Source organism: Sorex araneus, chromosome 3 (assembly GCF_027595985.1).
Source record: "Sorex araneus isolate mSorAra2 chromosome 3, mSorAra2.pri, whole genome shotgun sequence".
Lineage (NCBI taxonomy): Eukaryota > Metazoa > Chordata > Mammalia > Eulipotyphla > Soricidae > Sorex > Sorex araneus.
The window spans coordinates 169,594,854-169,619,644 of NC_073304.1; the positions used below are offsets into that span (position 1 = coordinate 169,594,854).

Below are 24,791 nucleotides of genomic sequence, written 5' to 3' on the forward strand. Positions count from 1 at the left end.
AGGGCGCGGCGTACCCAGATGTCCACTTTGGGGCCGTCGTACTCCTTGCCTTCGAAGAGCTCGGGCGCCGCATAGGGGGGGCTGCCGCACCAGGTCTTCAGCAGCTGCCCCGGGGTGAAGAGGTTACTGAAGCCGAAATCTGCAAAGACAGACAGACAGACAGACAGACAGGGGTTACCGACGTGGCGACAGTGGCCTCAGTCCCAGAACAACCCTGGGCAGCTCCGTCCCAGTGCCAGCTGTGAGAGTCGCTGTGAAACGTGGCTGAGAAAGGCCAGAGGCTGGCCCTGAGGGCAGCCGTGGGACGGAGGTGCCCAGTGACCCAGCTAGAAGCAGCAGAAGGGCACCGGGCTGGCCCACGAGTCGCCCCAGGTGGGTGGCACTGGACCCAGAGCTTTCGTGTTACTGTTACCTCTCTGGGGGTGTGGGGACAGACTTTGGTTGCGTGTGGCTCGGTGCTCAGGGGCCACTGCTGGCCAGGCCTGGAGGACCACTTGAAGCCAGGAACCAAGCCGGGATGCCCGTGTGCAGAGCAAGTACTCCAGGCTCCCGCCGGGGCTGGTCCAACTCTCCTGTCTGCCTGTGGTCAGGACTGCTGGAGACACGGGGCTCAGACACGGGCCGACAGGCTCGGCCATCGCCACTGGGGCAGCTCAACCGGAACACAGAGCCGGGGGAGGGGAGGGGCGTCAAGCAGCAGCCCCTGAATATCACCAGATGGGACCCCCGCCTGCAGATATCCATTTCTTTAGGTTCAGTTGCCAGAGCCGAGAACATTCCCAAAGCGCCTGTGTGCGCGTCTGCCTGGGCCCCTTTGCTCCCGCTGTCAGACGAGTCGGGCCGGGGAAAGCCAGCACGCGGCGGCTGCAGGCCACGGGGGAGCGGCAGGGAGCCGCCCCACCACGTGGGCGCCATCTCTGCCCTGCATCGCTCCGTGTGCGGGACGAGTGTGACAAAGGTCTCCTCTGGCAGCTGCTCCACTGAGGCATGAGCCGCCGAGATGCTCCTAGATCCTCCTGGGCCCACCCTCCGGCCCCACCACCATTCGCTTGGGTGCAAATCCTCCCGCGCTCCAGCATGCCGCTGGCACCACCCGAGTCCCTGGTGAGGCTGCCGGTCACCAGCTCCCCCGCCCGCCGGGGCCCCGCACCGCTGGACAGCTCACGCCGGCTCTGACAGCCTTTCCAGGCCACCTCCCACGGCGCCAGGCCCTGTCCTTTCCTGCCTCGGCTGAAACATCCTCTCCAGGACCAGCCGGCCGTGGCTTCCGGCCTGGAGTCCCACCAGATTTCTACCACGAGCCACCAGGCCACGGGCTTCCTCCTCCCTCTACAGCAGGCCCCGTGGACTGGTCTGCGCTGTGCTTCTGCCTCCTGCTAGTCAGGGAGCGCGAGGGGGCGTCTCCATTAGCCGAGTCCCCATGCGTCCCCATGCGGCTTTATGATAAGCAGCAGGAACTCGAGAGGGTGTCAGCAAATGAAAGTGCAAAACCACCTCTGGGCCACGTCCCCGTCGCCCGCTGGCTGTCCGCCCTCTTCTCGCACTGACGGGGCAGCTGGCCACCTCCCCCAATATCTAAAATTAACTTCACTTCAAGAGGGGCTTAGGGGAGCAACTTTTGTGAGCACCAAGGATTCTCATGCATTCATGGAGAGCAAATGCCTTCCCAGGTCTCCAAGGAAGCGCTGTCCCTCTCCACTCTCCACTCCCCTCACTCTGCCTTGCCCGCTCCTGGTAAGCACGCCTGTGTGTAGACAGAGCCCTCAGATACGCATCTCCTATCTCCTATCTCCTTGAGAACGAGCAGAGATCCGCCCCTCTGCTTCTCACGTTACTGACGATGTTGAAACACAGCAGGCACTTAATAAACGTCGGCTATGAGTGAAACTGCATTTAGAGCGCAACCAAATAACACACAATTCCTGAGACCCAACAATTTTAACTGACAAGTTCAAGTCTGCACACCCTAGACGCTGTTAATATTTTTCTTTCCTTTTCCTTTGTGTCTTTTAAACAGCTGACCATTTTATTTGTTTGGGTTTTTTCGGCCATGCCAGGCTGTGCTCAGACCTTCACCCCTGGCACTCTGCTCAGGGATCACTCCAGGCAGGGCTTGGGGGACCGTATGCGGTGTCAGGGATCGAACCCAGGCCGGCGGTGTGTGTGCAAGGCCAGCGCCCTACCCGCTCTACTATCACTCCGGTCCCTCTTCAGATGTTTCTTGAGAGAACAGGAATACACTGCTGAAAGCCCCAACAAAGGAAACTCAGCAGAGCGGTGTCTTTGGAGAGCATGTAGGAAGGGGATTCCAAACTCCTCCCTTTTAAATCGGTTTCTGAGGACCAGGCGCTGAGCCTCGAGGCGAGGGTCTGGGGAGTGGAGCTAGTCCCACCTGCAAGCGCCTCTTCTCTGTGAGGCACGAGAGCCCGGCACCTTCAATGCACGAAATCTCCCTTTTCCAGCTTGCTCCACCACTTTCCACTGGCTGGTTTGGGGCTGTACCGGGCAGGCTTGGGCCCGGCCCCCCCCAGCACTCGGCTTTCGGGTGGCTCCTGGAAGTGCTCCGAGGACCAGGCGGTACTGGAGATTACACCTGGGTCCCTCGAAAGCAAAGCCCAGCCTCCAGTCCATTTAGCTCTCTCCCTGACCCAACTCTCGACAAATAGCCAGTCCCTTCCAGTGAGAAATCCTGGGGTGTCCCCGTCAATTCTATTTGGTTTTTACTTTATTTTTTTCCAGCTTGGGGGCCACACCCGGTGATGCTGAGGGGCTCTTCTTGGCTCTGTTGCTGGGGTGCTCTTCCGGCAGTGCTCTGGAGACCAGATGCAGCTGCCGGGCTGGACCCAGGCCTCCCCGTGCAGAGCTGGCCCTGCTGCACCATCTCTCCGCCCTCCTCGTTCATTCCATATGCAGGTCCCTCACCTCTGCTTCCACACACAGATTCTCCGCGTTCCCTGACACGGTGGGGCGCCACTGCCCTCCCTCCACGCCCGGCACCTAGTCCGTATCAACAGTCACTGCACGGCATCTTGCGAGTTAAGTCCTGGCGAGCTCACGGTCCGTGCAGCTAGAACACGACTCCGTTTCTGAACCCGGCCCCTGTCCGTGTGGGGAAACCTGCAATTACTAACACACATCAAATCTGGAACGCATTTAGGAGGCGCAGCTCCCTCTAATCCACGCAGTGGGACGAGGAGGGGAGACACAGGGGTTCCCCACCCCCACCCCCCTGGCACACCACGGGGGCACATTTGGCCGCACACTTGAAGGGAAGGAAGCAGCAGACGTAGTTAAAACCCAAAGCCGACTCTTTCAGGGCAAGTTGGTGGCTTCGGGGAGGGCTGCTGGGACTCGCGAGAGCAGAAGGATCTTGGCAGCTGCTCCGGGTTGGGGGCAGGAAGATGGTGGCCCCATAGGAGACACAGAAGTCACCAAGGCCAGAGACTCCTGGCTCCAGCTGGTGCGGGAAAGCAGCAAGCCCATGCCGGGCTACAAGAGGACTCTGGGGATGACTGGCAAGGCCAGGGACAGCTCGCCGTCCTCCCCCACAACTGCCCGGCGCTTAGGGAACAGGAGATGGGGCGCCAGGCCGAGAGGGCGGAGTCGGGTGCCCGTCTACTATGCTACTGAGTGGGGCACAGCCGGGGGAAACTCCCCGGAGTGTGCCCGCTGGCGGTCACCGATCCAGGTGACTCGGACAGCACTGGGAGCATGCCAAAACGGGCTGGTGAAGAGCAAATCAGGCAGAAGTTTTCTGTAAAAAAATAAGCTGATTTTTTTTTTTTAAAGGGTGGTCGTGGAGCAAGAACAAACACAAAACAGAGTGACTAAGACTTTTGTTGGATTTTAGCTTTAGTCGCCTTCAGCGAAACAGACGAAGCCGTTTCAGGATGCTGGATCTTGGGCAAGAAGGATCACGAGCGTTACAGCGGTGAGGATGAGAAGGGACCTTTCCCGCTGGCTAGCGTCACAGTGGCCGGGATGGGTTCGGGATGGTGTGGTGGCAGACCTCGGGGTTTGGCCTGAGCACCCTAAACACACTCACTAGCCCCTCCCTCACCCCTTCTCCCACCATCGCTGGTGACTGGATCCCCGGGTGGGGGGTATGCCAAAGCAGCAGAGGAACACACACTTTTAGAGCTGGAAGACCTCAAGAGGGTGCACAAAGGGCTCTGTGAAGGCTTGGCACAAGGGAAACGGGCACTGGGCCCAGCTCAGCAGGACCCCCTGGGCACTGCCAGGTGGGGCTCAGAACATAAAAAAACAAACACACAAACAAAAAACCCTTCAGCTTAATCAGGTGCCTGAACTTCAAAAAGTTTTTTTTCTTTTTAAATGCACTGGAATTGTTCACCTTCTTTTGGCTCTGGAGCTATTCTTACTCACAGTCTTTCATTATTTACTAAATATTTATATGCTCTTAAGATCGCTTCCACTCGCTCACAGCCTCTAAATGAGTCCCTCCACTTCCTTCAGTCGTGTATTTAATGTGTATGTATGGGCGCCTTCCCGGGGGGGCAATGTTCAGACTGCTGGGGAGGAACTGAGGCAGAGAAGAGATTTCCCCATGGGAAGACTCACTACGGGGTGGGGCCTGGGAGGGGTGTGCTGGGCAGAGCACTGGGAGGGAGTGCAGGTGCAGGCCCGCCTGCGTCACACAGGCCAGCTTCAGGGAGGTCTGTGGTGAGACGGGAAATGTCAGCGGCACCAGCTGTCTTTCACTGGAGATGAAACGACAGGGAGCCGGAGCGACAGTCCAGCGGGGAGGGCATCTGCCGTGGACACGGCTGACCCAGGCTCAATCCCCAGCATTCCATAGGGTCCCCCGAGCACCACCAGGAGTGATCCCTGAGCGCAGAGCCAGGGGTAACCCTGAGCATCCCTGGGTGTGCCCCCCCTTTCAAAAAAAAAAAACAAACAAAAAAGATAATCGTGGATCAAGGACCTCAGACTTCAGCCTGTGGATCTTTTCTTTCCCTTTTCCCTTTGCCCCGAATGTAGGTGCTGAAGGCTGATTTCACTTTAATTTAAGTGCTGATAGATGAATTGGGGCCTCTGGAGCGTGGCCTGCCACTCTCCTCACCCCCACTCTTCACCGTTTAGCTCAGCCGCGGGGTTTGCCCCCCTGAATGGCACTGTTCGGTGGTCTTAGTATATTCTAGCATTTCACTGAGTCACGTGTTCGACTGGGGTCTCCCATCAGGTTTGGGACATTCTCCCCCCCAAAAAAAAAACTTGTACTGGGCCCAAGCATTGCCTACGAGCCCCCAAACACTGCCAGGAGCGCCCCTTGAAAACCGAGTTTGGAACAGCTGCTGGGGGTAAGCGCAAACCCCAGACGACAAAAACCGGCTCAGGTCCAGCCACCGCCACAGCGGCCACCATGGAGCAAGGTGTGAGATACTGGCGCAGGCACGCTCTGGGGGCTGTTGCCGTCTAGAGGGGTGAGTTTCGGGGCGAAGGGCAGAGAGAGAGCAAGCGGTGCCTGCCCGGCATACAGCTGGCCAGGGTCCGATCCCAGCCCAGCATCGGGTCCCCTGAGCCCTGCCAGGAGTAAGCCCTGAGCACCGCTGGGTGTGGCCAAAACACAAAAACAAAAAGGGGTTTTAAAAGAACAAACAGACAAAGCAGGAAGTGTGTGTGTGTGTGGGGGGGGGGGGTGTTGCAAGCCAGGGCAGCATCCCGGGTGCAGAGACGCAGGGCACACAGCTGAGGGGGGGAAGGGGACAGCAGACTTCTCCATCAGGAAGCCAGGTTGGGGGTGGGGGGGAACAAGGCGGGCACAACCTCCCAACGATGTCAGCTCAGCTTGGGGAAAACCTGGTGCATAATCACTCCAAATTAGGCAATCAGAGTTTCTATTCATTTCAGAGTCGTGCTAACTCACAGGACCGGACTCTGGACACAACCCAGACTCGTGATTCTCTGGGAGCAAAGTGAGGCATTTCTCAGCCCTCTGGTGACAAGCACTGCATCATAGTTAACTACCCGCGACTCCAGTCAGGGGCCTCAGCGGCGAGCAAAGCGGGCCGGCGGCACCAGACCCAGCTTCACTGGCCAGGGCTGAGCCCTCCCCTGGCTGGAGCACCTGGGACCGTCAGGGAGGAAGCACACGGGCACTCTGTCGGGAGCGGGGCCGGGCGCCAAGACGAGCACTGTCTTGTTTCACGGCTGAGAAAGAGACACTGGAGAGGTGATTCACCCAGATTTAAAGTCAAAAGTGACAAGGCCCAGCGATAACCTTGTGGACACCAGATGCTGCGCCCAAGGGGGCTCTTGGCATCCCAACAGCTGCGGGGGCCCCGACCGTGACTGATTGATATAATTTCCTGTCTCCCGAGGCATAGCCCACAGACACCTGGCAGAGCTTCACAGAAAGGCCAAGAGAAGCGTAAAGAGAAGGATCTCATTACTGCAGAGAAAGAAAACGCTAACTCCGTCAGGGACCACCACCCAGGTCAACGGGTGGCAACTGCCTGCATGGGGGAGAAAGGCCACAGAGCACTCACACGCTGGGGGAGAGAGGCCAGGGAGCACTCACGCACTGGGGGACACAGAGGCCAGGGAGCACTCACGCACACGCTGGGGGACACAGAGGCCAGGGAGCACTCATGCACACGCTGGGGGACACAGAGGCCAGGGAGCACTCACGCACACGCTGGGGAACACAGAGGCCAGGGAGCACTCATGCACACGCTGGGGGACACAGAGGCCAGGGAGCACTCACGCACACGCTGGGGGACACAGAGGCCAGGGAGCACTCACCCACATGCTGGGGGACACAGAGGCCAGGGAGCACTCACCCACATGCTGGGGGACACAGAGGCCAGGGAGCACTCACGCATGCATGTGATACCAGTATGAGTTTACTGAGAAAAAGCAGAAGAGACTGCCTGGCCCAGCACCACTCCTCCTGGGTCAGACTCTTGAGTGCTGGGCTGGATTCAGGGCTGGAGAAAAGTTACCAGGTAAGGCACTTGTCTTGCATGTAGCTGACCCAGGTTCGGACCCCAGATCTGCACTTGGTCCCTGAGCACCAATGGAACTGATTCACCAGCACCAACAGGGGTGGCCCAAACACGCCTTCAATGCCGGAAGCACGGTGATGTTCGAGAGGTGACCCAGTACATGTTGAAGAGTGTTCACTGCAGGGCCCCGCCAGGCAGGGGGTTGTCTCATGCAGCCAATGTAGGTTCCATCCCTGGCATCCCATATAGTTTCCCGAGCACTGTCAGGGGTGACTCCTGAGTGCAGAGCCAGGAGCAACCCCTGAGCATTGCCAGATGTGCCCCCCAAACCAAAAAAGAATGTTCACAGTGACCCCAGCACTCCACAGCAACTACAGAAAGAGCTGGTGGCATGTCCCAGGGACTCAGGGAGAAAGAGACGTGACTCAACCACACTGTGCCAGTTTGGAAGAATCTCCCAAACTGGTGCCTGCGGTAAGACACTGAGTAACAGATCCAGGCTGATTCCATGAAGCAAACTACACGGAAAGGAGTGTGTGTTGGGGGGGTACAGGGTGCACACAGGCTACCTGCTCTCCCCTTTCGAGAAAGGCAGCCCCCACAATCTCCCATAAACACACCTTAGGGGTACCCTGTGCCTGAGGACACAATTCAAACAACCAAGCAATTGAGAGGAAAGTCATGATGACCCCAGGGGTGAGGGGTGGCGGTGGTAGGGTGTGTGTGTGTGTGTGTGTGTGTGTGTGTGTGTGTGTGTGTGTGTGTGTGTGTGTGGTGGTGGTGGTGGGGTGGTAGGGTGTGTGTGTGTGTGTGTGTGTGTGTGGTGGTGGTGGTGGCGGGGTGGTAGGGTGTGTGTGTGTGTGGTGGTGGTGGTGGTGTGTGTGTGTGTGTCTGTGCATTCTCGGGGGTGGCCACAGCCTGGGCTGATGGGCGCTGCATCTGCAGAGGTGTTTGCTACATAGTTCACAGCTGTTTCTGTGACAGACAATAGATCCCGAAGGAGCAAAGGGAACAGAGCACATCCCGGGCTCCCTCTTCCTTCCTTCCACCCTCCGGGCCAGTGCTCTGGGTTGGGGTGAAGGGTGGGGGGACCACTGTGGATCCCCCGAGCCCCCCCCACATACACACACACACAGAGGATTCTTAGCACCTACAGCGGGTTGACTTCACGGCTTAGAAATGACTCACTGGTTAACTAAGAACAGAGAGGAGGACAGAAAAAGAGGGGAAAGAGAGAAAAGTGTGATGGAAATGAGAATTCGGGGCGGCCCTAGACAGCTGGTGGGTTGGGACTGGGATCCCTATAAAAGCTTTTGGGGACACAGCAGTGACCCTAAACGAATAGCCCCCTGTGAATACTTTCCATGCAAGATGATGCACAAAGGTGTAGTTAAGTACCAGGTCCGTATTGCAAAGGCGTGTATGGCCGTGATGCTAACGGGAGAGCAATCGGGCACTGCCTGTGTCGTGGGAAGCTGGGTATTCCTCATCCCAATCAAATAACTAGATGCCAACCACTCGCAGTAAGAGGGACGACAGCAGACGTCACACGAGTGTCTAAGTGTTGGTGTCAGTCCCAAGCCGGACTCCCTGTGCGTGATGGGTCAGAGGCCCCTGGGGTGGTGCGGAGGCCGCAGGGACAGGGGTGTGACATGGAGAAAGGCCTGGGGGGGGGCCCCATCTGTGTGCCCAGGAGGAGACGGGGAGGGGGTGCTGGCGATGAACCAGAGCAGGCAGCACCTGTGCCCCAGAGCCCTGTGTTCCTGCTTTCCAGGAACCAAGGGCAGCCCTAGGAACAGAGGCCCGATGGCGCCTGGACCTGCCAGCCTGTGTGGTCTCATGAGGGGACGGGAGGAGGAGATGGCCAGAGAGGCAAGACCCTCAGCATGTAGCTCCCATACACGCCGGGTGCTGCAAGGCCCTGGAGCACTGCAGGAGTGAGCTAGGCACTGAGTTGGGAACAGCCCCAGAGGACGACTAGGTCTGGCGCCAAAACCAGACTAAGAAATGAAATAAGAAATGAAATAAGACAAAACAGTGCAGCATAAGAACGTGCCTGAGGGGCTGGAGCAATAGCACAGCGGGTAGGACATTTGCCTTGCAAGCAGCTGACCCTGGGTTCGATTCCCAGCATCCCATATGGTTCCCTGAGCACTGCCAGGAGTAATTCCTGAGTGCAGAGCCAGGAGTAACCCCTGTGCATCACTGGGTGTGACCCGAAAAGCAAAAAAAAAAAAAAAAAAAGTGCTTGATATAATAGAAAAAAAATCCTTTGTATCAAATTATATACATATTCTTAGTACACTTATGGAAAACAGGTTTTAAAAAAGAAATTCACTTAAAATGATAAAGGACACGGGCCAAGGAGAGAGTACAGGGTAAGGGTCTGGCAGATAATAGAGCTGAATTCTGCCAGGTGGAAAGCATGCACCTTAACCGCTGGAATTAAAAAACTCCATTTATTTTGAGTCATGAAACTGAATTTTTAAATTTCAGTTAGCATATTCTAAGGTATGCTCTTGTTCCTATCATATGCTTTTATTATTCCAGAATTCATTTTTAAAAACCAAAAATAATGATTTTATAAAATATCCCCAAGTTAAAAAAAAAAAACTAGTAACAACAAAACACCAAATCAAGTAGTTATTTGAGAAAATGCTCAGGTAAAAGTTACCCATGGGGGCATTTTACGTCCCTTACTGTTTACTGGCGACTGGAAAGACGGTGGCATGCAGATTCAACATGAAAGTGATGGATATTCAGCTGGGGAGATGCTCGAACAGGCAGAAACACAGGCTTCGCATGTGGGTGGCCCGGGTTCAGGGTCCCCTGACCCCTGATGGGTGGGCCCCCACCCCCAAAACAATACAAAATAGTGAATCTCTGAAGAGCTACAAAAAAGAGAAGTTAACAGGAGAAACTGGCTAAGGCGGACATACACACACACACACACACACACACACACACACACACACACACACACACACACACACGTCCTCTCCCTGCGGTCTATGGTCACCCCATTCTCCAAACACAGACCCTGCCTCTTCCCAGCGCCCCGCACCCCTCACCCCTCTCTGCGGCCACAGCCTTTCACTTGAGCCATTCTCTCTGCTAGGGCTGCATTAAATCCCAGAGTTTTGTCATCAATTCTGAGACATGGAATTCTTGGCCAGAGGCAAAATGGGGGGCTGCACAGAGAGATGGTGACCCCTCTGTAGCTTCCTCGCCCGCTGGGCGTGTGAATGGAGTAAGGGCAAGAAGGGCAGAACAGCAGCTCTCGCGGGAAAGCAGGACAACCCCCGGCCCTTGGCTTCTCCCTTGGCTGGCTGAGCACACCGCAAAGGAGAGGAAAAGAGATCACAGGAGCTGGGGAGACAGCGCAGGACCCCAGGGGCTCGACCTGCGCAAGGCTGACCCCAGTGCTATTCCTGACTCTGCATCTGGCCCCTCGAGCACCACCAGAAGTGATCCCTGAACCCAGAGTAAGCCCTGAGCACAAATGGGTGTAACCCCAAAAACCAAAAAGGGAAAAAAGGAAGGAGAAAAAAAAATAGCCAGAGTCTGTAGCCAGCAACGGTCCCAAATCCTGCTGAGGTGACGCAATCCAGCTCCAACTGAAGGCAAGAGCACAGCGGGGAGGACACTGGCCCTGCACGTGGCCGACCTGGGTTCGATCCCCAGCCCCATCAGGTATGCCCCTGAGCAGAGAACCAGGAGTCAGCCCTGAGCACTGCCAGGCGTGCCCCCAAACAGAAGTGAACAAGCGAGCCAAGGCGTTTGTGCGGGGAACCTGGGTCTCGTTTCTCTCTTGTGTGAAGTCAACAGCTCAGAAAAACAGGACGGAGGGAAAATGACGCGGGAAAACATCGATCATAAATAAACTCACCAGAAGGCACAGGGCTAAAAACCCTTCACAGTTTCGTATCTGAAAGCGTCTCAAGATGCATTCTCCCGTCAGAGACCCAGACCCAGACCGGCAGCCACGGCGGCAGCCCGGGGTGGGCAGAGACGAGGGCCTCTCACTGCACATGGCTCAAGGAACCGGAAAGCACTCCCATGAGAACAGCAAGCAAGCAATCGGGCTTTACACCCTTCACAGGCTGGTGAAAGGGAACACGACATGGATACGGACTCGCTTGTCTGGTGTTTGCTGGGCAGTCCCGCAGGCCCATAAACCAGGGGGCCCAAAGCTTTATTTCGCTTTGCACTGGACAAAACAAGAGTCAAGCCTATGATCTCAGAATTAGGTTAGGGCGGAAGGACAAGCTTCTGTGTTCCCTGGAGTCCCGGTCACCTCTTAAAAACAGGTCCTGGGAAGGCCTCAGTGCCAGGCGGCACCCCAACCCCTGCCTGTCTGACTCTCCTAGCCAGGAACTAGCAGAGAAGTAGAGCCAAAAATGACCGACTCAGAGCCTGGGCATTTATACACAAGAGGAAACGCTTGTGTGGGAAAGAGCAGCCCAGTGACGAGCGTGTGGGGGAGGTGCTGCCGTCTGCCCACCCTACCTGAGGTCCCCGTCTCCAGGGGACCCACCTTGCCCACATCAGCCAGGCTGCGGGTTCCCCTGACAGCAGACTCAGCCCTGCCCTGGGGGGCTCTCCAGCCCCTGCCCCTGGTCGTTCAGCAGCCAAGCAGGAGGGAAGTAGACAACCCCACACAGAGAGGGGAGGGCACGTGCCTTGCACGTGTGAGGCTCTGAGCTTCATCCCTGGCACCAAATGGCTCATCCCCTGCCCCCAGCGGTGCTGGATAGGGATCCACCTGAAGAACAACGGGGTGGGGGGTGGAAAATCGCGCTTGAACGCTGGCCCAGCCTTTTCCCCATAGGCCAGCATTCAGGTGCAAGTTTCCATAAACGACCAGAACCCCTGGAGCCTTCACGCACCTTAGCAATAAGGTCACTGAACTCAGCTGGTGTTAAACGACGCCCCAGGCCACTCCCCTTCACTCTATTACAGACGTGCTCGCTGCCCCAGCCTGTCCTGGGAAAAGCCAGCCAGAGAGGCAGCAGAGTGGGTAAGGCGCTTGCCTGCCTTGCACACAGACACCCCAGGTGTGGCTTCTGGTGCCACCTATGATCCCCCACTCCCCACCCAGAAATGATCCCTGAGCACAGAGCCAGGAGTCAGCCCTGAGCATTGATGGGTATGGCCCCAAAGCCCCCAGAACAAAACACAAAGCGCTTCCCACTTACAGGACATTTCACCCAACTCAGCACTGAGCAGATACCGCAGGAAAGGGCTGTAGTGAGACAGTCCCGGCCAGGTCGGTAGACAGCAGCCACCGGAACCTGAAAACAGCGCCCAACTGCGGTCAGCGTCAGGGTGCTAAACCAGGCCCTCGGGGCACCTGAAGCAGTACCCACGGCCAGACCCTCGGGGCACCTCAGCCCAGTGAGCTGCTCAGCCAAGCGTAATGTCCAACACTCAAAAATACCAGGCAGGATTTGAGTGTGATTTCAGAGACAGTGAGTCAAAGCCCCCTTAAATTCTCAACAGCATCTGAAACCATTAAATGGAAGCAGCAGCATCCGAGGGTAATGAAGTATCTTGGGTGTGATCCCCCATTGGTTCCTGATGGCCCCATCGAGCCATGAAGGTAACGTGGGCCCAGAAACACGGACTCAGGGACCGGGGTGGGGGCACAGTGCAGGTGTGAAACCCTCCAACAGGACAGTAGTCACGGTGTCTCCATTCAAACAAAGAAATCCTAATCAAGTGGCAATATCGTGAGCACGCCCACGCCTCGGCAGGGGCACGGACAGGTCTGTGGGCCCCACGCACGAATCAGACGTGAGGCTCTGCGGATACGCAGTCAGGCCTCCGGCCTCCCACCCCACAGGCCCCTCTGGGCTGCGCAAACCACCACAAAAAATCTAAGCAGCTGTATTTCTGCATCGGTATCAGGGTACTTGGGTGTGCGGCTGTAGAAGCAAACCGTCCCAGACCCTGCAGTGGGGACGATGGTGCTTCAAAGCTAACAAGTCCCCACAGACACGCTCAGACCCACAATTCACAAAAATCTGCTTATTTTTATTGGGGGGCGGGGAGAGACATGCAGGGGTACACCCAGTGATGTTCAGGGGGTTACTCCTGGCTCTGTGCTCAGGAATCACTCCTGGCAGATTCAGGGGACCATGTGGGATGCCAGGGATCGAACCTGGTCCGGCTGTGTGCAAGGCAAGCACCCTCCCCGCTGTGCTATCAACCCGGCCCCTCATTTTTCACCGTGAAAAGTGAAATAGGGACTGGAGAATAGGATGGGGGCCAAAGTGCTCTCCTCATCTGTGATCAGCCCTGGCTCGATTACAACCATGTGTGACCCACAAACCGAAAGGAGAAGAGAAGCAGAGGAAGGAGAAGGGAAGAGCTGAATTTAGGTCTCGCTGAATAAAGGTCAGAATTTTCCACAGTGCCTTAAACCCATGCACTTGGAAATTCTTTTCAAAGATTGGCTTTGCCGGCCCTTGTTTACTGGTTGCCACTGGACCAATAATTCTCAGGGAGGCCATTCCCGGAGCCGACCTTTCAAGAGAAACGCCTCCCAGTCCTTGGGCTGGAAAGACGTCTCCACCATCTGCAAACGGTTCTGGTGGATCTGAGGGTCTGAGAGAGCTTCAGGGAACATGTCAGCTACAGCGGCGTTCTGGCTTAAGCGACTTTTCTACAGCACAGACACTTCTCTAATCAGCTGAAACAAGACAAACTACTTTGTTTCCACCGTCAGGCCCGCACACTCCTCCCCGGCTTAGAGTCCTTCTTCGGTACAAACACCTCATCTCTCCCTTCTAACCTGCGTCTGACAGGGCCCGGCTCCTGCCCACACACCTGACTGTCACCCAGGTTAAAAATTCTTCTTCCCAGGGCCAGAGAGAGATAGAGACGGTACTTGCCCTGCAAGGGGCTGACCCGAGCAAGATCCCCGGCATCCCATAGGTCCCCAGGCCCTGCCAGGGGTGATTCCTGCGCACAGAGCCAGGAGTAGCCCTGAGCACTGTTGGGTGTGGCCTAAACCCCCCAAACATGTGACTAAAAACCCTTCCTCCACCTTTTCTCTTGCCTTTGCTGCCTTTTTCCTTCCCCCGCTGACCCCCACACCCTTGTGTGGGATTCTACCATTTCACTGCCTTTTGGCTGATCTTCCCGTAGTGTTCCACTCTCCCCCCACCCCGAGCCCCTGACCCCAGCTCCCAGCCTTCCCCTCAGCCATCCTAAACGTGCTTGGGCCCAGGATCCAAAGACTTTCTCACCCCACCTCTGAGGCAGCTCTTCCCGGGGGCTTCCCTCTGCTGAGGGTTCTCTCCGGTTCTTGCGCATCAGCCAAGAACACCCTCCCTGCCTCGCCTGCCCCCCCAGCGCAGGCCAGTGGCAGCAGGCGCACGGGGCCCGGGTGAACTGTCGCCCCCACCCCCGAGGGGCAGCACCAGCCTCCTGCTCCCGAGCACTGAGCCAGGAGCGTCACTGAGCTCTTCTGGGTGAGGCTCTGGAAACTTTTCATTCTGGAAAAATGTCAAAGCTTATTCTGGATTGCGGGTGACAAAAAAGCTTTTAAACATTCTGACAGGAGGCCGGAGAGATAGCACAGCGCAGAGGGTGTCTGCCTTGCACATGGCCGACTGGGGTTTGATCCCCGGCATTCCATATGGTCCAGCAAGCACTGCCAGGAGTAATTCTGAGTGCAGAGCCATGAGGAACCCCTGAGCATCACTGGGTTGACCCAAAAAGCAAAATTAATTAATTAATTAGACAACCCGACAGGAGGCAGGTTGGCTAGGAACAATAAGAGTGATTTTTACATTCTAAAATAGAGGGGGAGAAAGGCATTTAGCTGTCTCTGTTCTCTCAGAAACAGAATGAGGGCAAACAGATACCTAGGGCAAGAACATACGCACGGCCACCATTCCCATAGCGGAAGTTTCTCCCGGGGAGCAGCAGTCGGAGGGCAGCCTGACTGACTGATCTGGGGCTAGCTGTGAGGCCTCCTCAGCAGCTGAGGGGACCACGAGGGCTATAATCAGGGGCTCCGGGCGGTCACATGGTGCTGGGAACGGAAGCCCAGCCCCGCGCATGCCAGGAACGGCCTTGAGTGATACACAGGGAGACGGCTGGGTAACAAGCACCAAATGCCATTCAGTAACTGTAACGCCACAGCCATTCATGTACATAAGAAGTCTAGAAGATTTAAAAATAAAAGACAAAATATAAGCACAAACATACTCAAAACAAATTGTTTAGCTTCTACATTTGAACAAGATGAGCTGTTTTTTTCATCCAGATCACTTAGGGAAATGATGGCATCGTGAAAATCCGCTTTTCTGAAACATCCTAATCTAACTTGTCGCTAATTTTAGACACTCCGTTCTGGAGTCATCTGCATCCCAGCTTGGGCAGTGGCATTTCTCTTCTTTTATGAGACTCTTCTTCTCTTTCCTACCGAATCTCCTAAATAAGCCCATTTCCTTCCAAAGAATTCCACATTAATCTTCCAGCACATGACAGTGAAACATACATGAAGAGTTTTAGAGACTAGCAGTTTAGGTCTAAAAATATTTTTAATCAAGCCAAAGTCCTCTTAGCTCCTCTTTCCTTCTTTTTCACAGAGCTGCTGCTTATTGAGATGTATGCTAGTGTACCTGCAAGACCACGGAAAAACGAAGGATTTGAATGTCACTTTTGGTGGGACACAACCTACTTCCCCCGAAAACCCCATAGTCCAACTGGCTTCAACCAGTCACATTTCCCCACTGCCCGCTACAAAGACGAGGGGGCAGGTGAGAGGGAACCCGATCTCCTTTAAGGAAAGATGTTCGGCAGTGGCTGAGGAGCCAAGAAACAGTGGCAGGGGAGAAAGAGCCCAAGAGAGCCGAGATAAGGTGAGATAAGGTTTGCTCATCGCACCCCAGGTCCTAAACTAGAGGAGCCGTTTCCTCTGCTTTGAATGCAACAGGACGGAGACCTGGGGTTAATAAACTTCAAAACCTTGCCCAAGGCTGGCTGCCAGCACCTCAGAGTCTGTAATTACAGGCCAGCAGGCAGAGACTCATATTGTGTCTAGGAAGATTTGTTTTAACTATTAACAAAGAAATACATTTTAAAATCTTCTTAGCCAAATATTTTTCAGTAGTATTACTAATATTAGTCATTGCTGGCCCCTGCTTTTACAAGCGGCTGGCTTCACAATGCAAAAAAGTAAAATCCTTATGAATTTTCCTTAACTAAGTTTTAAAAAATGTTCAAAATTCAAGATCAGGAGAGCATAATTTTTTTTTTAATCTGGGAGGTTAGTGGAGTAAAATAAACAGGAAAAAGAAAGCTGTTTTCTTCTTTTTTTTCCAATTTTTTGGGGGTCTTCGTTTTTTTTATTTTGGGGCCACCCCACTCAGGGATCACTCCTGGGGGCTCACCTCTGGAAGGGGAACAAAATACATTTGTGGTGTCAAGTTACTACCGTGGTGGTCATTTGTTACAACCACCCTAGGGAATCTGCGGAGAAGGGAGCCTGACGCCTGTGCTCTGAAGCTCTGGTGGAACTGCCCAGGCGAGGATGGGAGGCGGCCCCCCCCCCCCCCCCCGCGCTCCCGGCGCCGTGGGCTGCTTCGGAGAAGATAAGGCAGACAGGAGGGAAGAGGAACATGCTCTGACGAGGACGGGGCAGCAGCTCCTGCCCGCCCGCCCCTGGCTAAATGTGTGCGTCTCTGGAAGGCTCTGGACCAGTGTCAGCAGCCTCGGGTTGGTAAGAAGTCCACAGATGGAGAGCCTGGAAACAAAAGGACTCACCGGCGCCCGGTGTTCCCCGAAGTGAGCAGGACAAAGCCTGCCCGGGGCGCTGGACCGAACCAGGGAGGCAGAAACAGCCTCGGGTTCAGCGGGGGTCGGTGAGGTGCTTAAGGAACACAATCGGGGCGGGGCGCTATTTCCGAAAAGAGTGTGGGCGTTTAGATGTGTCTGAGACCCTCTCCTCTGCACAAAAGAGGCCGTCCAGATGGCACTCGGCCCCGGAGAGATCGTCTGAGGCCTGACTCCTTTCTGTAAAGGCGGGGGAAGCCAGACGGAAGCTCTCCTTACCTGGCATCCCAGGCAAGCCATGCCCTAGCAGTGCTCAGCGTCTAGATAAGTCTCCCTGCCTCTCCCGGTCCAGGGAGCCTCTGCCCAGACTGGTCTGAGTTTCCACGGAGCATGCAGTTGCTTCCTTCCACCAATAGGTGGTGAGCTTGTGCCAGCCAGGCGGGAACTGCACAAGCTGGAAGATGAGGCGCGGAGGCAAAGCCAAGAGCTCTGCAGGCCAGAGGGAGCGAGGAGGGCAAGGGAGAGGGGCAGCCCAGAACCCGCACACAGGCCCATTCTCCTGAGAGATGGGGGGGGGTCCCCGATAAGCAGGCGCTGTTGGTGGGACAGGAGCCAACCGGGCCACGCGAGGCCACGTGACGCCGCGTGGGCGAGGGCTCCCAGCAGCTCTCTGCCCTTCCTGATTTTCTCTTTCATTCTTTATTACTTAAAAGGAACCTGTCAATCAAAATAGGATTTTTTTTAATTGAATCACCATGTATGTAGTTAACAAAGCTTTCGTGTTTGAGACTTGGTCATACAATGATCGAACACCCCTCCCTCCACCAGTGCACATCTTCCACCACCAAAGAACCCAGTATCCACCCCCAGCCCAGCCCTCACCTGCCTCTATGGCAGACAATTTCCTCCATACTCTCTCTCCACTTTGGGGTATGATGGTTTGCAATACAGATCCTAAGAGGCCATCACATTTGGTCCTTTACCTCTTTTCAGCACACATCTCCTGTCCCGAATGATCCCTCCAACCATCACTGACTTAGTGACCCCTTCTCTATCCCAGCTGCCTTCTCCCCCAGCTCATGAGGCAGGCTTCCAACTATGGAGCAATATTCCTGGCCCTTGTGTCTACTGCCCTTGGATGTCAGTCTTATATTGTTATTTTTATATTCCACAAATCAGTGCAATCATTCTATGCCTGAATCTATACATCTCTTTCTGACGCATTTCACTTAGCATGACACTCTCCATGACCATCCACTTGTAAGCAAATGAAATAGGAGAATTTTAAACATCACCCTTTACCTTCTCATCCCTCTGCCTTCCTTCTGCCCTTTCCAGCTCACACCCCAAGAAAAAGAACCTGAAGAGACGCATGTGCACACGCACACACACAAATGTGCACACACATGCGCACGTGCACACACACACACACACACACACACACTCCTGAATTTTTCCCATCTTCCTCTCCTGAGGGCAGGAAATAGATCAGCCCTTTCTTTTGGGACTTAAGGAAAAGCTCCTTCGCTCCTTTCTCACCCGCCACGCCCCTCACCTGCGATTTTGATGTTCAGGTTGGCGTCCAGAAGCAAGTTTTCAGCCTTGAGGTCTCGATGGACGATGTTCCGGCAGTGACAGAAGTAGACGGCCGTAACGATCTGCTTGAACTTTCGCCGGGCCTCCTTCTCAGCCATCCGGCCATGGGCCACCAGGTGGTCTGGACAAAGGAGCACGTGGTCAGTTATTTCAGACATGGGCAGCGTTTCCAAAGGGGGGGGAAGCTTCAGGAGAGACCCACCAAGGGAACGCACAGGGGAGGGGAACAACAGGAAACAACCGGCGCTGAAGTCCTGGTGGGCAGCGGCATAGACACCTCAGGAGCGCGGCGGCATTCTGCTTTGGGCGTGGTCCTGCCCGGTGTGAGGTGGCTGAGGACACGCTCGCTCCAGCACAGAGCGGGGCTCCTCGGACCACATCTGTACCGGCACAGACTCTGCTCCCTGGCCCCTTCTCTCCCTGTCCCGCCGCAAAGCTCACCCGCACCATGAAGATAAGCATCAGCAATATTTCCTGTGCTACAGCGTGAGTCAACGGGCAGAGTCAGTGATTGATCATTTTAGCAGGAGGACAGACATCAGTCGCTGCTAAGGGGGAACGAACTAAACAAACTAACACGATTTCGGCTATCCTGCTTTCTCCAAGGTTTACAACTTGTGTTCTTTAAAAAACAAATTTAAAAATCACATACTTGGGGCCAGAGAGATAGGACAGAGGGGAGGGTGCATCCCTTGAGTGCGGCCTTCCTGGGTTCAATCCCCAGCATCCTATATGGTCCCCTGAGTCCTGGATGCAGAGCCAAGAGTAACCCCTGACAATTGCCCAGTGTGACCCAAAAAGCAAAAAAATTAAAAAACCACATACTTAGTTTGTGACAGGTCTCTGGAAAGTAGAATGATATGTCTGCACCTGTATGTATGCATCTACTATGCATACTAAAGATTTCTACTTGGGGGGCTTAGGAAGGACCACCCCCAGCTGTGCTCAGGAACTACTCCTGGCTCAGTAGTGATCCCTGGCCATGCTTTGGAGGGTGGGGGGGAGTCCTACACTGATGCTGGGGATTCAAACCAGAGTTGGTCATGTATGAGGCAAGTGCCTGACCTCCTGCAATCTCTCTGCAGCCCCTGAAACTGTTTGATTATTCCTTACAGATAACATCAGTGACACTTCCACCAGGATCCGCGTTTCGTTGGCTGGTGAAGCTGCAGGGCTATAAAGGGGCCGCTGGAGAGACGGGTGGGGGCCTGGGCCTACTCTGCAGGCAGGAGGCTGAGCTCAACGCCCGGCGCCGCACAGTCCTGACTATGCAGATGGGCAGAGACCCCGAGCACTAGGCCGTGTGCTGCACATACCCCACCCCACCCGAAGGAAAGGACAGCGAGAGAACTGACACAGGACAAACTCCGCAGAACTACGAATCCTGGACATTTAAACAGGGATCGACCAAAAAAATGCCACACGTTCTTTCCAGTACTTAAAGAAGGTCATGGCAGTAGGTTTATGCTGAACCGGTGATAGACAGATCCCCACGGCACAGTTGGAGGGGATGAATGTGAGTGGTGACCCCATTTGCTCAACCCGAAATGTCCAGTGGCCTCCTCGGTGCTTCCCTGAGCCACCTGACCGGCTGGGACCAGAACGCAGTTGCCAGCCCGAGCATCCAGGCACAGTGGGGAAGAAAAACATTTGCTCGCAGACAGCAGGAGGCTGGGTAGTCACAGAGCCCAAGGGCTTCAGGCCAGCTCAAACACGCGACCAGTCAGGTGTGCCCTGTCCCCGTCCCACAGAGGAAGTTCGGCATGAAACACAGGCACCCCCAAGACTGAGAGGTGAGGACAGAAAGTGGGGGGCCGGGAGAAGGGGGGCGAAATGGCAACCCATGACAGAACACATTTTGAAATCAGTAAAGCAGCATTCTGACAAAGAACATAAAACCTGGGGCAGGGGTGTGGAGAGACAGTTCAGCGGGCAGAGTGAGTGCCTGCCTTGCATGAGCTCACCCACGCTTGATGCCCGGCTTTGTGCAGGGCCCTCTCTGAGCCCCATCAGACGTGATCCCCGAAGATCACCAGGACTTTAAAACAGTGTCTGATCAGTAGATCATTTACATGATTATAAATACTACATTATCCATGCCCCCCCCCCCCGATCTTTGACACATCCCCTTCTAAAAGAATCATCGTGCCGACAAAGCAGTAAGAAGCCCCCCGTTTAGAGGGCTAGAGCACAGGCCAGCAGTGGGCACATGTCCGTGTGAATCCGCAAGGACCCGTCTCCTGCCTCCCTGCTGTCCGCGTGGAGTCTGAATCTGCAAACGAGCCTGTCTTCAGAAAGTGTCGAGGCCTGTGGATTCTGAGGGTTGCTGTCTTTTTAGTGTACGCTTTCTGCACTCGGTTGGTCGCAGGGCAGGGCCGCGGCACTGCAGACCAACATCGGGAGAAAAGACGAGCAATGTGTGCGGGAGACAGAAGAGGAGAAAGGAGCCAGCATGGCAGTACGTCGGGGCTTCTGCTGAGATTTGTCACACCGGCTCTGAGTGACACAAAGCCCCTTCCAGAGGAGGGCTCACCCTGAGCTGCGAGAGGACTGGGCGTCCACCAGAGGCAGAACGCTAGGTTTTATTGGGAGAGACCGAACTCTAACAGTACCTGCTCCTTTGACCCCCTATTTCTCCTAACCCAAGGCCTAATTATTCTAATAATATGTTTTAGTAGCTAAACCTTGTCTAATTAAAGAGCTTTGAAGAGACAGCCATTCTTGAGAAACATAAAAATAAACCCTTATGAAGGTTTACCATCAGAAGCTCATTTGGCCAAGCCACCCATTAATTAAAATGCCCGAGAGACATTTGTCTGGCAGTAAATACTAATTACCCGTACACATCAAAGAGCTTCTTAAATACAAGAGAATGATTAATTTTGTGATTTCCAAAATAAGTGATTTTCTTTTATTAAAAAAAAAAACCCTCTATATTTTCTAAGTACTTTGTTTTTCTAAACTGATTGGGAAGTTCTCAGAAGTGTTCCAAAGGCCAGGAGTGGGTGGAATGCGGCCGCCACGCTCTGCTCTGTCTCCTAGAATGGCAGGCTGGCTGTCCTTGTCAAATCATTCATACCACTAATGTTACCACCTCTGGGCCGGCTAGGAAGAAGTAAATTCTTTTCAGTTCATGCCATGGCCAAGGAAAGGGTTCAAGAGTGGAGAATAAACGTGCCCTTCGATCATGACTTCTCTCTCTGACATGACTGTCACTTCAGACACTTCAAAAGCTATTACTTTAAGATCCACTCAAGGTACTGCAGGGAAAGTGTATCTGGTTATTCACAGGCCACAGAGTTCTTTAGAATCTGCTTACACGCGATCATTATAAACGATTGCTCCTGCCATGTGCTTCCGGCTGAGAGACCCGTGATAGCACTTTGGGTCAAACAGCTCGGACCAGTCTCGGACCAGTGTCCTCACACCCGTCTACACCTGCAGCTGGCACCCAGGGTCATAACAAGGGGGCAGACCTAGCAGTTTTCAAAGACCACTGCCCTAAACTACGAAGAATCTTCTCCAGAGAGATCTGCATGGGGCTGGAGAGAAGCAGACCTCCATCACAGTGGGCAGGGCACTTGCTCTGCACATGGCTGACCGGGTTCGATCCCTGGTATCCCATATAGTCCCCTGAGCACTGCCAGGAGTGAACCCTAAGTCAGGAGTAAGCTCTAAAACCACCAAAAAAAAAAAAAAGAAGAAGACAGGAGAGAGGAGGGGAGGATACGGGAGGGGGAGAGGAAATCAGACCCAGGGACTGTAGAGAGCAAAGGGGGGGAGGGGCTCGTGCTTGCAGGAGGCCGGGTGCGTCCCAACTGCGCTGAGAGAGGCCATGGCTCTGGGGAAAGTGCAGGCTGCCACCCTCGCCCTGTGCTGATGCTCACGGCCCCGGCCCCCGCGGAGCTGGGCTCTCTCCCTCATGCTGGGCTCAGAAGGCTCCCTGGGACTCAGACAGATGCGTGTCTGTTTTCTTCTTCGTGCCCATCAGAACCCGCCCCCCACCCCCCACCCCTGGCTTGGGCGTTCAGGGTGGGCCCCAGGATGTGCACGTGCCTGCTCCCTCCGAGGAGGTATCACTGTTCCCGGAAAGAAACGTACAGCAGTGGCCCAGCCGCAACCTCAAAACCCTGTGGCAGCACTTGAATGAATCCCCGGGTACTGAAGAAGGGAAAGGAACCGGTACGGCAGCCAGAGCCCTTGCTGGGACTCTAGGTCTCGGCAGACACACGGTGGCCCCAGGGACCCCTCCAGAGTGGTCCTGCTGCTGCCTGACGCCCACTCAGGGAGCCAGTGTCCTCCCACGCGCACCAGCCTTTCCCGGGTACCACCACGGACCCCTGAGTGCCCGGAGTCCGGCCATGCTGCAGTGAGCGGCCTGCTGCAGACCCGCCTGGCCCGAGTCCCTCCCCGCCCCCCACGACTGCTTATCTCTGCATTACCCTCGTGGGGCCCATTCCAAGGTCTTTAATTATAGCCTCTCTAACCATTTCACACACACCCCCCTCCCAAGAATGCTGCGATGCTCAGATAAAAGGAGTGCACTCCCCTCCCTGGGCTCTCTGAGCGTCTCTTCTCACTTTCCCATCACAGCCATCTCCTGGCACGGGATTTCCTCAACTTTTTTTTTTTTTTAATCTGCTCTTCCCCATAAAACAGTGAGTCCAACAAGGGACTGATGCCTCTCCTGAGGAGTAAGTGGGGTGAGATGGGGGGTCAGGAGGCACATCGAGGCACATAAATCCAGAAGCTGCAAAAGCACCAAGGGCACCGGCAATGCAGGAAGTTTTGCCCCACATTCACCACTTGTCCTTTTGTCCAGATCTGACTCAAGAAGAAACATCTTGTGGCACATTTAGGTAGGACCTTCAAGGCGCAAAACACACCGAAGGCAGGTTCAGCCCCGGGCCCCATGTCCAGGAGAGCAAGGCAGGCTCAGCCCCAGGCCCCATGTCCAGGAGAGCGAGGCAGGTTCAGCCCCGGGCCCCATGTCCAGGAGAGCAAGGCAGGTTCAGCCCCGGGCCCCATGTCCAGGAGAGCAAGGCAGGTTCAGCCCCGGGCCCCATGTCCAGGAGAGCGAGGCAGGCTCGGCCCGGGCCCCGTGGCCAGGAGAGCCACACCCCTGAACAGTCTTGCCTTCAGTGGAAAAGGAACATGATGGGCCAGCAAATGAGGCAGCAAAAACAATGTCCGTCTACCTGATGACAAAACGGGCCAGGCCGGGGCATCAGAGCATGTGGCCACATGAGCTGCCCCCTGAGAGAGGGGACCGCGGCAGTTTCTCGCATGCACACACACGCACACGTGCACACGCATGCATGCGGCCAGCAGTTCTCAGCAGGGCCACACAGAGCGGCCGATGCTTCTCCACTCCATGGAAACAACTTCCTGTCTCTCCAGCAGCGGCTACTCTCCAGCAGTGCCAGGGCGAGGCCAAGACGGCCCGGCCGCAGGTGACCAGGGCAGGCGAGCACCAGGATGCTGCCCGGTCCCTGGCTGAGGGCAGAGCACTGTTATCTCATTTCCCTGCCAGAAGCCCGACCCCCTCGCACCAGGCTCCTGATGCCTGCTCCTTCCTGTCCCTTTCCTTCGTTCTCTCACTTGTCCTGGCCAAAAGAACCTTGGGGTCATCTTCCTTTTCTCCCCTGACCCACACCGGCCCCCTGGCTGATGTTTCTCTTTCTGTCTTCAAAACACCCCAAATGCAATGACTCCTCACCCTGACCGCTCCCCCACCCCAACAGAGTCCATGGGCCATGACCCACCTCCCCCAGGATTCTCTACTGTTCCCCTCCTGGGACCTCTACCCCCAACCCTGTCTAAGCCCCCCACCCCTGGACCAGTGCTCAGCACAAAGGCCAGAGTGAGAATGGCCTTTTTGAACTTTGTATTTTGAAATAATTACAATTCTTAGGAAGCTACAAAGATGGCGCAGAATAATTCCGTGCAGTCTTCCCCCAGTTTTCCCCCAAAGGTTAGACTTTAGATAATTACAGAGGTACATCAAAGCCCAGAATTTGACAGAGGTTCAATGCATGTCTTGGAGAGTTCTAGGTCACGTTACTACATGTGTAATATATTTGTGGACTAATCAAGACACAGAATTATTTCAAATTACTTTTTACATTTTTTTTTCTTTTGGGGGGGTTGGCCACCGAGCACTGCTCAGGGATTACCCCGAACTACTGCTGCCTAGGGCCCTGGGTACTGCTGGGGGCTAAACCCAGGTTTCCAGAATGCCAAATGCACACCTCTGAGCTGCACCCCCACCCCAGCCTGGAATTACTCATTTCCGAGTAGTCTGGTAGATAAAAGCCCAAGAGCTCACGATGTTTCCTTTTGTGTAGCACAAATAAATCAATTTTTTTTCTTTCAAGATTTTTTGAAAGCACAACTTTCTTTGTGAAACCCTCTTTGGGCCACGAGCGATGTCAGAGT

General features: G+C 55.0%; 1 protein-coding gene across 3 annotated transcripts in view; it reads right to left on the bottom strand.

The window, feature by feature from the left end:
* SIK3 (SIK family kinase 3) overlaps positions 1-24,791 on the bottom strand; it is a 181,200-nt gene that overhangs the window by 38,872 nt on the left and 117,537 nt on the right. For all 3 annotated transcript variants that reach the window (XM_055129789.1, XM_055129788.1, XM_055129787.1), the window contains exons 4-5: positions 18,313-18,474; positions 15-139 (exon numbers count right to left, since the gene is read on the bottom strand). In XM_055129789.1, coding sequence (XP_054985764.1) covers positions 15-139; positions 18,313-18,474 — 287 coding nt within the window. The remainder of the gene's footprint in view (positions 1-14; positions 140-18,312; positions 18,475-24,791) is intronic.